At 51.5% G+C, this 18040-nt stretch overlaps 5 protein-coding genes across 5 annotated transcripts; 2 read left to right on the top strand and 3 right to left on the bottom strand.

Moving 5' to 3' along the window:
* Positions 1-19: 19 nt before the first annotated feature.
* On the bottom strand, positions 20-1000 carry MAA_06362 (cyclin domain-containing protein; the record flags this gene model as incomplete). The annotated part of the gene is made up of 1 exon (XM_007824360.1): positions 20-1000. One exon carries the CDS (start codon positions 998-1000, stop codon positions 20-22), a length of 981 nt encoding a protein of 326 aa, XP_007822551.1.
* Positions 1001-2240: 1240 nt separating this feature from the next.
* MAA_06363 (C6 zinc finger domain-containing protein) lies at positions 2241-3590 on the top strand (the record flags this gene model as incomplete). Its single annotated transcript, XM_007824361.2, has 1 exon — positions 2241-3590. The coding sequence occupies one exon, from the start codon at positions 2241-2243 to the stop codon at positions 3588-3590; it is 1350 nt and encodes a 449-aa protein (XP_007822552.2).
* Positions 3591-4169: 579 nt separating this feature from the next.
* Positions 4170-5544, top strand: MAA_06364 (nuclear pore complex subunit; the record flags this gene model as incomplete). The annotated part of the gene is made up of 2 exons (XM_007824362.2): positions 4170-4394; positions 4495-5544. 2 exons carry the CDS (start codon positions 4170-4172, stop codon positions 5542-5544), a joined length of 1275 nt encoding a protein of 424 aa, XP_007822553.2.
* A 640-nt stretch (positions 5545-6184) lies between these two features.
* MAA_06365 (acyl-CoA desaturase 1) lies at positions 6185-7675 on the bottom strand (the record flags this gene model as incomplete). The annotated part of the gene is made up of 2 exons (XM_007824363.1): positions 6185-7320; positions 7393-7675. The coding sequence occupies 2 exons, from the start codon at positions 7673-7675 to the stop codon at positions 6185-6187; spliced, it is 1419 nt and encodes a 472-aa protein (XP_007822554.1).
* A 3467-nt stretch (positions 7676-11142) lies between these two features.
* On the bottom strand, positions 11143-14119 carry MAA_06366 (Protein kinase, catalytic domain protein; the record flags this gene model as incomplete). Its single annotated transcript, XM_007824364.1, has 2 exons — positions 11143-13131; positions 13217-14119. 2 exons carry the CDS (start codon positions 14117-14119, stop codon positions 11143-11145), a joined length of 2892 nt encoding a protein of 963 aa, XP_007822555.1.
* Positions 14120-18040: the final 3921 nt, after the last annotated feature.

Here is an 18040-nt window from a genome sequence, read left to right as displayed (position 1 = left end):
GAAATGATACGCCTTTTCTTTATCGGTTGTCCATTATCTTCATAACCTCATCCTCCTCGTCCTCCTTCCCTTCACCGTTGGCTACCTGTAATCCCCGCTTCCTCATCTCTCCCTCGATCAATTTCCTGGTCAGCATTCCCTTAAATAGTTCGGGTGCCTCCTCTTTTCTTTGTCGAAACCACCCCTCAACACTCCTCATGCCAACTACGAGGAATCCCAACTCCTCTCTGTCCACATCAAAAACCTCCCACCAATCACAATCTGGCATCTTAGCCCCTACGTCTCTGGCAGCGTTGTATATTGCTGCAGTGGCAAGCGCATTCGGCTGGTGGGTAAGGTATAACATCTGCGGGCTTAGCAGCGCCGTGTTGAGATGCTGAATCGTCTTTCGTGAGATGCTGGATTTTGGCTGGGATAAAAAGTCCATTGTTTGGAGGTAGGTTATAGCCAAGGCGTGCGGGAGTGCAGCATGGGTGTTGAATGTCAAGGCATAAAGAATGCGCGATTCAAGTGCGAGGAGCCGGTTCTGGAATGAGAAGTAATCGGCTTCAGATTGGTAATATGTCTTCGGGTCGTTTTTAGGCACATGTCCAGTTTTAAAGAGTGTAGAGCTCGAGGAAAGGAGGTATGCGTATACGTTAGACACGTCGCGTGGTGATCGAGGAATGGGGCCGACTTTTGCGACGAGATAGATTGCTGCTGCTGAGGCGTCCTGGCAAGTGTTAGCTACCATAGTTGGACATGTTGGGAGACGGTGGCTGGTAGAGAATCGCACGCTGAATTCATGGGCCATTGGCGAATCTACAAGCCAGTACCTCGCGAGAATAACGTTGGCTCGTGCCGTGACAGACTGGGGTAGGTCGAGAAGCTGTCCCGCGGCTTGCGTAAGGCATTGCGTGGCGATGAAGATGGATTCCTGGAGATCCTGTGGTAGGGAAGACAGGATGGTGTGCTGGTACAATTGCGACGTGGTCGCCAGGGGGTTGGCGAGATGGGCCATGTTTGCGCGAGGGGAGACGATATGGTGATGCTCATTGAAAGCAGTTTTAGGGTACGGAGTACGAGTACTAGTACGGAGTAGAGGCGAAGAGGATTGATTCAAGGTGGGTCAAATCCTGGTTGCGCGACAGGCATCAGCGCCTCTTTGTCGGTACATGTAGAGGAAGAGACCGGCTTCTAGTGCCGTGGGAAGGAACCTGACAGTTGGTGACTGCTTCGCTCCTCCACTTTCCCAACGAAAGGGGGGAACAGCAATCGAATAGGTGTCGAGATCTTCCAGCGAGGTCTAGCCGACAGATTTCTCAAACCTGAATCGGTTGATCCTCTCTCTCGTCGCGTCGGGCATGCTGCCTCACTACATGTGCCAACCAGCAATTTACCTAGTCTCAGCCTACGCCCAGCTACTTCTTGTTGTCACAAAAATGAGATTACTGCCCATTGCAAACAGCGTAGTCAACCTGTTGCAGACGCAATTTGGCTTCGGGCGTACACGCTAACTTTGCATGGTAGGGCTGGCAAGCTGGGTCGCTGGCGATGCCCTCTCGCAACGTTCCGAATCTGGATCTTAGAATGGTGTGGACCAGCCTAGAAAACTTTCTTCCGCGGCTCACAGCTCACGCCGCCCGCCGCTAGTACCATCGATCCAAACCTCAACCTTTGCCAATTCTCAACGCGTTTCTAATGCGGCCATTTCTCATAATTTGATGCCTACATACCTTGCATTAGCGCTGAGGCGTTCTTTGAAGCCTACAGGTTCCTCAGGGATGGAGCTGTAGCAGTGCTCAATTGGGGTATCGGCAAAGAATTGCCTCGGGTAACCTGCTACGAACACGATCAACCTGCGCACAGTTCGACTGAACGACACCTTTGACAACGTCAACGTTCGCGATGAAATCTGCTACAAATACTGTGGCAGGTACTGTCGCCAAACGGCGCATAAGGCCAGGTAAACCAAAAGTCAAGACTGGGTGTATTACATGGTACGTGTTCTCTCCTGAGGCCCATACTAGTTCTTAAAGGCTAACTCGTCTCAGCAAGTGAGTTGTACTGGAAAGAAACAGCACCGCCGTTATACTAACGTATTTTGTAGAATTCGCCGGGTCAAATGCGATGAAGCAAAGCCAGCCTGTGTGCGATGTACCTCGACAGGCCGGAAATGCGACGGCTACGACATCAATGCAAACCCCAGATCTCGCAAAAATGAGGCTACGGAAAACTCACTGCCTCAGCGCCAAATCACCATGGTGCCTGCCACCTCATCAGCTTTATCAATACCAAGGCCGCTGCTCGCAGACATATCGGGAACTGAGATAGAGCGCTTCTACTTCCATTGCTTTAGGGCCGTTGCAGGAGAAGCAGTTGGCATTCGCCACAAGTACAACTCTTTGTTCTGGAAAGAATCGGTCCCGCAGTATTGTTACGCGGTAGAATCTATGAAGCACGCCTTTATTGCATTTGGGGCAGCGTACCACAATTTCCAAACGACTGGAGAACGAGTTGATCCCACCGCCCCGCCAAGCAAAACTGAACGCTTCATTATCCAGCAATATAGCTTAGCCATGAGAGGGTTGGCCCGGGATACACAACAGGTCGACGTTCGCAGAAGATACGGAATTACTCTCATCAGCTGCATTGCATTCTTCTGCATAGAAATGCTTCGGAATGATTGGAAGGCAGCCCTAACCCACTTATCTAATGGCCTCCAACTCATGGCGAACCTACCAGAAGAAGTGTCTGACGTTTTGCAGAACCCTGAAAAATGGGATCAAGGGTCGAATAACTCTCATGTGAGGGTTTTATATATGCTCCGACTATTATCAAGGTGGGAGGTGGCGATGAGATTAGTAACAGGTGACTTCCGGCCGCGGCTGACGTTACAAACATATGAAGCTCGAAAACTTGATGCATCAGTCGGCACGAAACTTAGCTCGGTGGAGGATATCTACGAAGCTGTGGACAGCTATTGCCAAGACGCCAGCGCATTTACCTGGTTGACAAGAGGCCACCACGGCGATACACATTTCTGGGCGCAACATTACCCCAAGCTTCAACACTCTGTTTTAATGGAGCGCTCTCGTTTGATCGGAAATAATATATCTCTTTATCAGAACAATCCCGATATGAAGACTCTTGAAATACAAGACGTCATCTTCTTCAATGCCTGCAGACTCCGTCACAAAGGAGCCACTCTTATATTAAAAATGCTTCCGTTACCCGAAAAGCCTGACGGGTCGCTTGAGCTCGAAGAGATGGCACAATTCGAAGATTTCATTCGCGCAGCTATTAGTCTACGAGACATCCTGACTGGCTCGGCAACAGAAAAACTCACGGGAGACAACGCAAATGTCGATCTTGCAGTCGTGCCGACTCTATATGTTACAGGGAACAGCTGCCGGGAAGAAGGGTTAAGGAAGAAGATTCTGAGTCTAGCCATGGAGTGGCCGAGACGAGAAAACTTGTGGGACGGGCCAGCGCTGCGACATATGTTTGATATCAACGGGATTAGATCAAGTGAAGTAAGAAAGTTGGTGACAGAGTCAGGGAGTGAGACGGTGCAGTGGTCCGGCTGTCCGCCGGGTATGTGGTTCTGATGGCTGCTGACTTGAATTTGGACAGTTGCGTCTGGGCGGCGTTTCTGTGATGTCAATTCTGTTCCAAATTACGTGTTACTTGGGTTCTAGCTCTATTCTGAAATTCTGTTTGGGACTTTGGGTCGGGTTGACATGCCAAGCTGGAATATAAGATTGCTGTAGCTCAATAATTATAACACATCGCAACGCTATGTACGCGGTTTCACCTTGCAAGAGCTTTGACCATCACCAAAACCGTAGCCTTCCTTGACGCGCGATGAAAACGACTTGGTATATGAACTAAGAGCAGCTATGTGTTCAAGTCCCCAGAATCGTCACTTACACGAGCTAGCTCAAGCCAGGTGGGGCCGAGCATGTACCAAGGAAGGAGCGAGTTGGTGGATCTGGTAGCTCCCCGCGCAATCGAGCCTCAAATCATCCCGCCGACCTCCATCCAAGCTTTTAACCACACCACGATATCTCGACTCCCACCACGTCCAACGCCATCCGCAACCCATTGCACACTCTAAGGCCCTCTATAATTAGTCTCAAAAATAACAGCTTTCTCCAATTGCTAGTTACCACTTCTCGGCCGCCGTAATGGCCGCCTCGGGGCCGCCGTCCCCCATCTCAGAGAAGCAAGCCTTCGACCTCAACCTCCAACACGGACACAAGGACCTCGTCCAAGCAATCGCCTTCAACACCTACGGCGACCGCTGCGCCACTGGCTCAGTGGATGGCAAGATCCGTGTCTTCAACAGACATAAAGACGGCACCTGGCGGCTATGCGACACATGGACGGCCCACGGCGGTGAAGTTCTAGAAGTACGTTCCGTCCCCTGCGCCCTCCGTCTCGATCACGTTTTTCTTTCCTAGCCCTCAGCTCTTCTTACTAACTCTCTCCTTCTCTTTCTCAACCGTGCAGCTTCAATGGCTCCCCGCAACGATATATCCCAACCTTGTCGCCTCTCTCGGCATCGAAGGCTGGTTCCGGCTCTGGGCCGAAGACCCCTCAGCCGCGCCAGGCCGCCGCTTCTGCGCAGGCCGCTCCGTCGGCGGGCGGCCAGCCTTTGACACGCGCTCGACGCGCGCGCCCTACCGCTCTTTCAGCATGAAGCACAACGAGGAGACGCGGCACACGTACCTCGCGCTCCTGGCGACCGACGGCCGCCTCACCGTCTACGAGAACGACCAGCCCGAGAACCTGTCCGAGTACACGTCCATCGACGAGTTCAGCATATGCAGCAAGCCTAATCGCGGCGAGGAGGTCTCCTTCAAGGTGCGCTTCGACCCGAACCCGGAGCCGTGCTACGCGGCGCTGCGGGCCGGCGTGGGCGCAGACTCCCTGGGCATCGTGGTCGCCGGCATGGACACCGTCAAGGTCTACCGGTCGCGCGACATCGTCACGGCTTCTTACGGGGTCGCCCAGACGCAGAAGGAGTTCTACCTCGCGGCCGAGATACACGGGCACCGGGGCCTCGTGCGGGACGTGGCCTGGGCGCCGGGCAACATACGGGGGTACGACGTGATCGCGACGGCCTGCCAGGACGGCTACGCGCGCGTCTTCCGCGTCGACACGCCCTTCTCCGACGACGACGGCAAGTCGTGGTCCGCGGGCGACTTGCTCAAGTCCAGGGGCCACACATCGCCCGCCAGGGACTCGCCGACAAAGGACGAGGCCGCCGAGAAACACCCCCACCCGTCGACGCTGAGCGCTAGTCTTGCCAAGTCTGGGAATGCGGGCGATAGGCAGTGGTCCGGGCAGCCGGGCCAGGTACACCATACACACAGGGAAATTTCGAGACTGGACAGTCATAGGACGCCCGTGTGGAGGGTGGGCTTTGATGACGATGGACAGATTTTCGGTAGCACAGGGGATGACGGACGGCTGTTGTTTTATAGACAGACGCCAGACGGGGTGTGGGCGAAGAGTTCAGAGCTGGTCATGGTCAAGGCAAGGATGGCGACGCCTTGACAATGTTTACGGGGTGATGCATCTTTCGAACGGGAATCAACAAATTTACGACTAGGAACCGCGGTTATTGGAGTCATCAGGTGTTGCCATAGCACAGAGACGCAATTCGTGGCAAATGAAATATGCGAATATGCCTTTATGAAGCCAAAGATGGGGAGCGCAACCCATCAAGTGTACCAAGTGCTTTGCTCTGACTGTCATGACGTGAGCAATCGTGTACTTGTTTTCAATGAGTTACCAATGGACAATGTCACAGGTGGAACAATTGGAATCCATTTCTTGCAATAAAATAAAATATGTTTAATGGGGTCAGTAGTGCAAGGGCTGCGGACCACAATACACCTTTGCTGAAGGATATCTATACACAACCGCCTCCCCTTGACAGCATTGCCTTCTTTTTTTCAGTCTCTGTTGGTCACCATTGAGCATCATAACTCAGCAGGCACAAATCGACACTGACACATAATTCGAATTCGCCCATAACGCCGGTTTCATGATTTGCAGATTCCGTTTGCTAATAGTTCGACCATGATGCATAATTGTTTCCCTTGTCTCTTCCCCCGCCATTACCACGCTAGAAATTCAAGACTCAAGTCGTTGACGAACATTATTCTTTTTGTACTTTACTTTGCTCAACCCTTTAAGCGGCATCGGCGCTGGCGACGGGCTGAGAAACCTTAGTGACCTGGGTCCCGGCACGGTGAATTCGCTGACCAGCGGAGTCATTCATATAAGTGACATCCTTGTTTTCAAACTGGGCACGTTTCCAGATCTCAACCTCGCATCCACCACGGAGAACACCAACACGCATGGTAGACAAGAGATTATGGGCAGCGTTGGAATGGGTGTAGACACCACCGTTAAAGATAGAAGTGGCGTCCTTGCCGATAGCGGATGAGATGAGGGCTTTGCCACCAGGATGATCCTTGATAAAGTCGGTCACGTCATGTATGACACCGGCAATAGCAACAAGAGCCTTGCCGTTCTTGGACTCGGCGACAAAGTCATCCCAGCTAATAACGGGCAGCTGCTCGAGAGGCGTACCCCAGTCGAGGGTGGCGCGCTTCTGGTCGAGCTTCTTCTGCAACTGCTGCACACGGCCTTTTTCGATTTCGTTGGCACGGAACTGTTTGAGGTCATAGGCAAGACCAAGCATCTTCCAGGCGTAGATAGCCCACTTGGTAGGATCATACTGCCACCACTCAATGGCGTTTCGGTAGTCGGATGGGAACTCGTGGTGGAAATTGTGGTAGCCCTCACCAAGGGTGACAAGCGCTGTGATGACATGGTCACGAGGAGAGTTGCGGTCATCGAAGGGTTGGTCACCGAGCCAGTGAGCCAGGGAGTTGACACAGAAAGTAGCTTGCTGGACGAAGCAAATACGCAGAATGCCAGCGTACACAAACCCGCCAAGCCAGTCATTGAACATAAGACCGCAGAAGCAGGTAGGGAAAACGAGGCCCATGAAGATGACGCACTTCAGGTAGTTCCGGTGCTGCCAGACGACAACGAGGTCCTCGTTGAGATCGGTGATATCTGTTCGACCAGCACGCTTGGGGTTCTGTTTGAAGACCATCCATCCCAAGTGCGAGTAGAGAAGACCTTTGCGAACGGAGTAGGGATCCTTCTCAGTGTCGGTGTAACGATGGTGAGCGCGGTGGTCGCGGGACCACCAACGGATAGAGCCTTCGACAGCACCAGCACCGACGGCGGCGAGATAAATTTTGAGAGGGGTGCTGGCTCTATATGAGGTGTGAGCCCAGAGACGGTGGTAGCCTTTTTAGACGGTTAGTTTTCTGGTACAAACTTGGAGTGAATTTCAGATTTGGTTAGCAGCGCCAAACTTACCAGCTGTAATACCAAGACCGGTATTGAAGTAGTAGATAACCGAAAAGATGGCGGTGTAAAGATGGAGGGGAACCCAGTAGGCAGAGATGAAGCCGGCCAAGGGAACGAAAATAATAAATGTGGTGTTTAGCCAGTTGACGTGCTTATGCCAGTTTGACCAGGTCATAGGTGTATCGGAGATGTGAACCTTGTTGACGTCTGCCTTTTTGCCTCGCAGAGGCACGTAATCGGTTGTGCCATCGGGGAAGGCCTTGGCCTGAACAGCCGAAGATGAGGACGACATTGTCCTAATGATGTCGTCGTTCACCTCGGGTTTTGTGAAATATCCTGCTCAGTTTGGTACGAGATGCTCGCTCCCGCAAACAAACTGGGCGTTTCTATAAGCTCAACAGAATCCCCCAATGAAACGGATCCACAGACAATGGGGGTGATGAGAGGGGATGTTGAAATCGCGGAGGACTGAGGGTGAAGGAAATATAGAAAGGAAAGATTGAAGGAGGATGAGGGCAGGGCAACTCCAAATAAAAAAGAAACCCGAAGGCTTCAAGGGCAGGGGAAAAGAGAGATATGATGGGGGTTTTGAGGGGCGTGAAGAAACAGCGAGGGGCGTGCGAGCGAAGAGGGCACCGTGGCGGATACCGAAAGTGCTGGGGATGGTTGGGGCGGAGGCGGGTCAAAAAAAAAAGTTGAAAGTTGCCAGTCATGTATTATCCCAAGTACATACGGAGTACAATAAGCAGAGAGCCCGGGCCACGACGCGCCAGTCGGAGCGTATTCGGGTTTCAGAATGCCAAATGCCAGGCTCTTAATTAGCAGGCCGCTATATAGAATTCAATCACAAATACACGGTCTGTTGGCGCGCTGTGCGAGGCCTTTGGGAGTATACTCGTTGTTGGCCTCGACAAAACGTGGACTGGTGCTCTGGTACGGAGTAGTACTTGGTACGGAGTAAAGAATTCGGCCAGGTTCGGTCGAGTTAACCAATGTGCGTTTTACAAAGCTTCTTATTCGCCCATTTACCCTCCCTCTTTGCTACATCCTCTCTGCGCAATCATGCGACGCGGTAAACCTTGTATTCAAAGGCAAAACACCAAGTGGTACAGAGGAGAGCAGAATCCTATTCTGTATTACCATGTTGCACAGCACAATGGTGGCTCGTCCACCATTTCTCGGAGCCTGAATGCTAACAACTTTGGCAGTATCGTCAATGGTGTTTCAACAATCCGCCATGCAGTGCTCACATGGCGATACACACGTCTAGCACCATTTGACAGCGAAAGCACACCTTGTTCGCCACGAGTGGCGTTTCTTCCTACTCTGGACTGCTGCTCACAAGTTGCCGAGGCGCCTTGGCGTGTTGCCATTACGCATGCAAGCTTCTTGATGGCCTTGAACCGTGTGTGTGGTCAAGTGTCGTTGATGCGGCGCCGAGCGCAAATGCGCGACACATGGTTCGACCCAACCCTTTTCCCCAACAACTTTTTTTTCCTGGCCGTGTTTGGCAGGAGCTTGGATCCACAGCTGACGAGGGCGGCGCTCCTACTGGTGGACGCCCGGCCGGGCGAGCCTGCGACAAGCCGGGGGTGTGTGGGCATGCGAATCTGGCATCAAATGGGTTGGGCGAACAGGGGCAGCAGGGGCTCCACCTCATCCGGCGCTCCGGGAAGCTGCGGGCCGCAAGGTACCTCGTTCACTCTGGGAGATGGATGGCTAATGAGCAATTGATGCTCGAGCAATCAATCTATCAATCAATGAATCAATGAATCAACCAGTCAATCAGTCAATGACAAGCCTGCAGGCCTTGTATCGTACCACTCATAATTAATGTGGCAAGGCACTGAAGTCATCTGTAAACCAACCCTCGGCCCGACGGCAGCCTGTCAACAAGTGTTGAATGTAGTACCTGCATGTATCATCACCACCTTGCATCGAGGTTTCAACCGCCAGCAACTTCCAGGCTATTTATTGATTGCCGTTACCTTTTGCAGGAGCAATTCTTGTGCAGTAGCAATTATTTGACTGAAAAAAAAACCGTAGAAGCTATAAACCTGTATTCGTCACTCTTCTCCGGATTATCTCTTCAGAAAAGATAAGACACGCATTGCTATGTGAGTGGCCAGGCCTAACGTTACCAGCAGTCCCCACCACCATCAGCACCTCAACAATCCAACTTTGCACCATCTTCAAAGCCCACATGTCAACTTGTTTAGCCCTCTGACTTCTCCGCCCATTCCCGTTGGCCTCGTCTTTTTCGAGCCAACCACCAGACGCACGCCCCCTTGGCGCCCGCGTCGAAAATAAACCGCCCAGCCCGGCACCTGTCCAGCATCTCCCTACAACCAGACGGCTTAACGCTATCCCGGTTGCGTCACCACATACCTCAGCCACAACATACGATTCGACCAGGCATCTGATGTGCTCAGCGCAAGCACATCTGCCCATTTCCCTCAACTTACCAGTATCGGATTCGTTTATTTTAATTTTTTTGTTGCGAGCGACAGATGACGACTCTTGGAAGGCTGATCATCTGCTCGAAACCTTATCCTTCTTCCCCAACAGAATCAACCAGTCACTTGATGTGCAATGTTCACCCTGCAACAGACGACCATCCAATGAGACCATTTCCAAATCAACATCACGCGGGCAAGAGTACGTGGTCTCAGCTACAACTAGTACTGGTCTTCCAGGAAGGACATTTGATATCGAACAAGAAGCCGACTCATTTGTCATTGTGTGGAGCGAGTCCCTCATTCTGCCGTAGACTAGGAGTACACTTGTGCACTCTGTGTACACTGCGATCGCAACTACTTTGTTTTTTATTTACATCCGACGTATGAGAAACAACTGGTGCTATCGGGTACATGATTCCGGCCCGGGGGCGTCAATACGGGCATATTGGATAAGAAGTGACTAGAAGCGTAGACGAAGCTCTGAATTCGAGGCATCAGGAACATTTATCGTGGAAACAGGAATCAGGTAAGTGGTTTTTTTTTTCGGGCCATAATATCCGTTTTACGGCATAACAGAGCCTTTGATTCGTGCTGTAGCATAATCCGCATAGATTCGCGTATATCAGGAGCAGCTTCCATCCTCATCAGTTCCTTCGCTACTTCCTATACTTTTAGCCACAAACTTTATCGGCGCATTTGACTTGGAGCAGTAATCCATCGTTGTTGATCATCATCGATTATCTACAGATGCGCAACTCACCATCACCGTCATGAGCACGGTGACCAGTCAAAGCAGTACCGAGTTTCACTTCTCAAGACCAAAGGAGGAGCACCAACAGAATGAGTAATGTTTCCTGCTTTCAGATAGCCAGATTTTCGCATACAAATCCTCACATATCATCATAGAAGTGGGGCTTGTTGGGAATGCTAAAGTACTCCATTACCCACGATATTGCTACACACTGCTGACTTGAGGAAGCCTACATCCAATCAAGCCTCCATCGCTTCAAACGTTCAAAATCCAATAAAGCATTAAAATACGCCGCGAAAACCCTCCTTTCTGATACAAATCAATGCTAGTCGTCATGTCATAAATCCGTTCCAATCCGCTATACGCTTCAATATCGTGCTATATCAAAGTAAAATAGCACCAGTCGCCTGCTCATTTGTCTAGAGTATACATGGGTTTAGAAAGAATCCAAAATTCCAAACGTCTTATGCTGGTGTTGTCAAAATGCTGTTCTTTGTTCTTGCTAAACTGTTCTTCTGATGGGTATTTATCTGTCGGGACAACTAATGCTTACACGGTAGCAGGTCGTGCCAACGCGTTGAAATCATCGTCAACGGTAACCATATTTCCGAGTCCAATCGTGTCGTACTCGATGGATAAGCCCGCGCCGACGCCTGTTAATACAACGGGGATTGATATCGGGCGTTGATGTAGATGGGATCCGGACACAGAGTCGGGTATCGATGAGCGTATTCGAAAATCTCCTAATCGAGCTTCCTCACGGTGATTATATGCCGAACGCGTGTGTAGTTTGTTTGACACGGCACTGTCGGTGGACGTTTCCCTCCCTGTATTCATCGTCGACTTATTCATGCTGGGGTCGATTTGCATGGCAACTGAACGGCATGTATTGACATCAGGAGGCCTCTTATTTTGTTGGACATCCTGTTGGGCCTCAGAATGGAGGTCGCTGTTTGACTGCAGCCTATGAGCAGTGGGAGCATGCCCTAGCACTAGCGAGACACCGCCGTCTGCATCGCTTTCCATGGTCTTGATCTCATGTGCGTCCGAAACAGTGTGCATATCGACCATCTCGGTTGCGGTAGTCATATCAGCCGTCGGCTCATACACGTGCCCACTAAGAGGCTCAGCCAAGTGACTGTCCTCAATCTCGGGTGTGCCTTTGGATAGCTGCATTTCTGCTGTGTCGTACCTAGTTGGGGCGTGAATCGCAGTGTCTTGCCTGTCCAGTTTTGGTGTCGATATCGTCTGCAAACCATCGCCCAAAGAGGGCTTTGTGTCCATAACCGGCATTGTTGACCGTTTCGGGCTGATATCTTCCAGTCTTATGTCGGTGGGGAGATAAGCAGCCGAGTCGATGTCGTACTGGCCCAGCGAGAGGGGTGTTTCAGGTCGTAACCCTACATCGACAACTTTTCCTGCCTCTGTAGTGCTGTCCTCGTCTATGTCGCTGTATGAGGGCCGGACACTTTTGTTAGCTGCCCAAGAGGTACTGCTGCAGACTTTCCCTGACGAATCATACCCATCGAAAGCGCTAGGTGGTGAACTAGGGGGCGAACGACCGCGCATGGGATATTGTGGTTCGTACATATCTGGGCTTGTATTGACGTAAGTCTTTCCAGAACATTGCCAGCCGTTTGACGGTGACACTGTTTTAATGTACGGTTGCGTGTGAGGCGGGTAATCGACGCTGTATCCATCTGAAGAGCGACTCTCGTCGGCAGTAACTGTCGATCCCTGGCGTCTCTCTATGTCGGGTGGGAACAGGCTCAAGAGGTCTGATGGCGCCAGCCTCCTTCTTGGGTCGGGATCAAGGCATATTTCGGTCATTTGACGATACCAATCTGGAATATTTATCTCTGGTCCTAGCATCAATGGCCTCCCATGGGCTTCTGGCTCGTCATCGACCATAGCCAATGCCCATAACACCATCCCCAGTTGGAAAAGGTCAGACTTGACACCAATATACAGGGAAGTGCGGTGGTGGGCTTCGATGAGCACTTTCAATTCTGGTGGTTCCCATCCCGCCGGGCATCCTCTTCTGTTTATGTCGATTATCTTTGCATCGCCAGCAGCATCGACTACGATGTTGTTGAGCGTAAAGTCTCCTTGTACAAACCCCAACTCATGAATGTCATTTAGGCCTCGCACAATTTGTCGTGCCCATCGTTGTCTCGTCGGCCAGGGTATGCCCAATTCCCGTTCCTTGCAGTTATCGTATATTACATCCAGCAGGGAACCTTGCTCGGCATATGTGATGAGGAGGCCCTTGATTTGGTCACTGAAGTCGTCAATAACAAGTCCGTGAAGTCGAACGATGTCTTTAGAACCGCGCAGATTACCAAGTGCGTTGACTTCATACAAGAACTCCTCAATGGTCTCAGGGCCCGGGATTTCTTTCTTAATTAGGGCTTTTCCATCGACATGAACTTTGTAAACGAAGCCAGATAGATGAGAGTCAAAAATGATGTCACTTTCCCGAAAGAAGTCACATTTAAGGTGCTTGACTTGATCAGCAGTAGGGAAGTGGATGACCTCCTAAATAAACTGCGTCAGATGTCGCTCATTTTGCTATTCATGGCAGGCAGGGGAAAAAATGGATAGCAGAGCCTTTTCCACTCACATTCAAGTCCTCGACAACATGGATATGTAGCCGGTCGTCTGTTGTTTGAAGTTTCAAATTCGTTACAGTATCGAAAAATCGGATGACTGGAATGCTCCCACGGATGGCTTCATATATCTTGGCGTTCTTTTCTCTTTGTTCGCTAGTATGAGACAGCTTCCACTCAAGAGAGTTGAGCGGAATGTTGCGATAATCGAGAGAGATTGTGACTCTTCTCCAAAGGTGTTCTTTCTCTCGGTACGTGACAAAGAATTTTTCGCGTTTTGATCCATCACGAAAGTGCATACTCAGGTTCAGAATCCATTTTTGTGTCAACTCTTCTGCAAGCGTGGCTTCGTCCAACGAGTCAGCTACTGACGCTGCATCTGGCGGCACTCCGTCGTCACAGCGACTTTCTAAATCAAGTTGTTCTTGATCCATGATGTGGTTAGATAGCTCATAGTGGCCGGAGTCGCTTGGTAATTGAGAAGATGAGTCTGAGCCATAGCCGTCGAGTGATGAGGTAGAGGGGCTAAAAGTTCCAGGGACAGTTGAACGAGGGCTACAATGTGGCAAAATGGCTTGTCCCATGTATGATTGTGCGCTTCGCCTGTCCTCTGACGCAGCTCTTCGTTCATCTGGTGTGGGAAGCACAGGTTCTAAGTTAACCCTCTGTTCCGACAACCGCCTCTTGAGGGTTTGAGCTCGGGGTAGTCCAATGACAGCTCTCCTGGAGTCCTCGTCACCAATAGATTTTACAGTCTTTGAAGGCTCCTCTTCCATTTTCGCGTTGAGGATTTGATCGGGCTCCGATGTTGGCAAACCCCTCTCGTCTGTTGGTCGGCCAAAGGGTTTGAGAAGGAAATCCCATCCCCCAGTTGATGTAGGCGGCGGCTCAGCCTCAGAGCCGCCTAGACCAGCCATATTAGGCGACGAATAGTCGAGTCCTCACAGCCAACACGACGTATCCTAGAAAGCCAGCAAATATTACCGAATTCCCAGGCGAGATTCAAGACGATGGCCGCAACGCGAGGCTTGTTTGCCCAATCGAATGATACCAGCCTTGCCTAATCAGCCCAGCTTGGGTTATAAGTCGAAAGCGTGGCTGGGCAGTGGGTCCTGGCGAGCCTGGCCGTTGAGAGGTGTAAAGAATCTGGTATAAGCATACATGCAGGCAGCCGTACGCATAGCATATCGAATGAACAATGAGGAGGTAGGCGAGACGAGAGATGCTGTCAATGAAGAGGGTTATCGCAAGAGCGAATAGAATTGGTAGGGCGGCATGAAAACAGAAACAAAAAAGCTTGAAATAAGGCGGAAAGGGGGAGCAGGCAAATGGTGGCCGAATGCCACACAGCCCATATGGGGCAGCAAAAATGGCTGGGGTGGTCGGGTTGTCAACTCGTCGACTCGTCGTCCTTTTCGTCAATCCACCATGTTTGCTGTCTGTTCCCTGACAGTACGGTGAAGCCAAGGGGTTGTGGGGATCAATGTTCGACACGACTGGCAGTTCGACTCCGCAAGACGACGACACTTTGCCAGCTTGTTTTGCCTCCAGCCTTCTCCAAAGCGCAATAGGCAATAGGCAATGGCGCTAAAGCGGGCAGACTGCGCGAAGTGAGCCAAGCCGTGCCATTTGTCGCAAGTAATGTACGGGGTATTGATGGTGATTCGCACAATGGCGCCGAAGAACGGAGGATGGGTTTGCCAGAAGGACGGAGGAGAGGGAGGGGTAGTGACGATGTTGGGCTTTCCCCGTTGGACAGCGATGGATCAAAAAGTCAGAGTTATTAGTGGGAGCCCGAAAAATGACGAGGATTTGAGCATCGTGAGAGGTTAAGATGCAGAATGACAAGAGTGGTCAATGGTCAATGGTCACTGGTCAATGACCCACGACGTAAGGACCTGAGGTCAACTGGTGCGGCTCGGAAGAGGTCAAGCGGCTCAGGTGCTGGTGTTGGATAACGTACTGAGTACTCCGTACAGCCAAGCTAGTAGACATTGATGGAGTTGTCAGCGGGCGCCGGGTTGCAAGTGCAAGTGCAAGTGCAACTGAGCTGGCGCGAGCCCGCTTTGCTGTTGCTTATTCCCCCCTCAGCCCAATCAACTTTGCAATCAACCGTACCTGCCTGGGTATCTCCGTACATAAGAAAGCATCTAGATGGCAGTTTCCTGTTGCGTACGTGGAACAGGCGGGGGCCTGGTCGAGATGTCAACTGGTCTGGTGTGCCACGATGCCCTTGTGCCCTAAGCACGGAGTACGGAGGAGCTGGGTGCAAAGGTATGGCGGGTGACCGGGCGTGCATTCATTATTCATTTGATCAGTCAATCAATCAGTCAACGCTGACTCTGTGCGACAAGTTGCTGCAGGCTCCATGTCAAGCAGGCTGCAAGTGTGGTGTTCATGGTAACTATTAGACAACAGGCAGTAGGGACTGCATGCAGCTGGCTGCGCCTTCCGGCCATAGCCATGTCCATGCCCTTCAAATGTTCCTTCCGCTTTTTCCCCTTCCTCCTCGTTTGCCGACAATTTATTTCAAGTTGTCGAGTTCCCTATTTAAACTTCCAACTTCTCCTTATCCATGTTCATTGTCCATATGTTTTCCTGTCAACTGTCAACCTGGCGAACGTCAAAGTCCACTCTGGCGGTCAGACGCAACCCCGGGAATGGCGTCCTTTGGCAGGCCCATGAACAAGTCGATTCGTTGATCGGCCTCCCTTGACATCGATTGTGGTGGCTCCTGATACTCTGGACTCCGTCCTGAGTAGTCAATGGCGCTCAGGCTAGCCCAGCGGGCCGCAAGAGAGAGGGCCCGCGCTGGTGCATTATTGGACCTCGACGGCCGACGACTTGCCCCAGGCGAACGGGATCCGCATCACAACCCACACCTTTGGAGGAGTTCTTTGTCACCATGTTTTTGCATGCAGCCCTGACCCGAGGAACAGCGCCTGGCGATGACGGCAGCATGGCAGCAGGGCAAATAGCAAATAGAAAATAGCAAACAGAAAACGACAGCCGCAAAATAGGTGCGGCGTGTCTGGCCGACTTGGCGCTCCTTTTGTCCCAGTCTCGGACTCTCTGCGAGGCGTCCCGAGCCCACGCGTACACCATCGACCCATGGCCGCTTCAAGTCGCAGTAATAGTACTCGGTTGCTCTCCTTACCTCCATCCTGCTACCCGCTGGTAAACTCAATGTACGGAGTAGGGTGAAAGCATGGTTAGACACTGGGACACGTCACAAAATCCTGTTAGCGTCGCCAACAATGACGTTGAATCCATCAATGACCCCCGGGCAACATCTCAGAGACAGATGCCGAACAAGTAACAAACCACATGTTGAGCAGCTGGTACTTCAATGCCAGAGCCATCTCCTCCTCCCGGTCCTTTTTCGATTCATCATCTTAACACAAATACGTGTCTTGGCGGTTCCAATTTTTGTACTTGTTTTAACGTTTTGGGCCAAAGTCTTTCTCCATGACGCAAGGCACCAGTAACCGGAAAAAAAGCAGCGCTATTTTCTGTCAATGGCGCAACGCAGCCTGCAACCATGGCATCTCGTTCCTGATCGTATCCAGTTATTTTTGTTGGTCCCAGCTGATCGGACCACCTCACATGCTGATACTCCTTAACCGGATGTCAAGGGACCAGACAACTCATTGCACAAAACTCTGTCTTGTCAAAACCACACAAGAGCTTGGGCCAACATGGTAAGCTAGGACCGGGGTGGTCGGAAGAACCGTGAATGGCAATGCGTATGAAAGAATACAAAGGACGACGGACCGAGGGCGAAGAGGTGTGCAGGGGAGGATCAGGAGGGATGCTGCCACTTCTCAGTGCGTCAATGGAGTGCAAACTGCTTCGCCGGCCCATTGCCATCACATCATGGATGATGTGCTGCCACACCAGGCAACAGATTGCAACTTCAACGGGCGGCGCTCACCACCTCCCTCCCCTTCCTCTGGATAAGCCGATGCACAACCGGGAGGTTTGTTGACTCGGTTTCCCCGGGTCGAGATGCACACAAAGCCACCTTGCGCCTTGCGCGGTACCATCGCGTTCCAGCACACGCAAGGCCCAGACCAAGCTTTTCCCAATCCGCCAAGAATCAGCCAGACATGCGTTGAATTGGGCATCTATGTATAAAAATTCCTCAAAGCGCCCTGCATTTAAGCACACGATGCGTCAAACTACTAACCACAAGCAGTCTGGGGTACAGGAATCCCGGCTATTTATCCATTGTGAGAAGAAAATACTACACCATGCCGAGGTGGAAGCAAGTAGTCCGTAGAAATAAGCAGGTTCAGGTACTCCGTACTTGGCCAAAACACCAAGCCTACAACGATAGCCCTGCCTCCAAACCAATGAGGCTTACCACGTCACACATGCTCATTCTCGCAGCCACATCCACATTAACACTCACCATCAGCATCATTCCATGTCCGTCCCATGTTTCGTGCTCTTTGGTGCCCAGCCGGGGGCGGCGCGAGCCTCACTAGACAATACAATGCTTCGCCCTCTCGTGATTAGGCACGGATGCAGCCCTAGCCAAGGGGCGCAGAAGACGATCCTAACAGACCAAAGATAGAGTAAAGAGAAAGTTTTTTTTTTTCGGTGGTGTGGTATGAAACCTGCACAGCTCACTGCGTGTCTATGTATGTTGCGCAAGGATGGTGGTGCATAATACTACCTATCACCTGGATGTCGCTCTGCCCCAGTGCTTTGGCGCGATTCCATGCGGACGGTTAGGTATCACGACATGAACCCAACCTCAGCTTTACAGCGGGACAAAATCCTGACTCGGGGAGATCAACGTCTTCCAGGCTCACGCCCACGTTCAACGCGCC

This window comes from Metarhizium robertsii, assembly GCF_000187425.2.
Source record: "Metarhizium robertsii ARSEF 23 chromosome Unknown MAA_Scf_6, whole genome shotgun sequence".
NCBI classification, from domain to species: domain Eukaryota; kingdom Fungi; phylum Ascomycota; class Sordariomycetes; order Hypocreales; family Clavicipitaceae; genus Metarhizium; species Metarhizium robertsii.
Note: the sequence above shows the minus strand (reverse complement) of the source record. Positions and strands in the feature narration are given on the sequence as shown.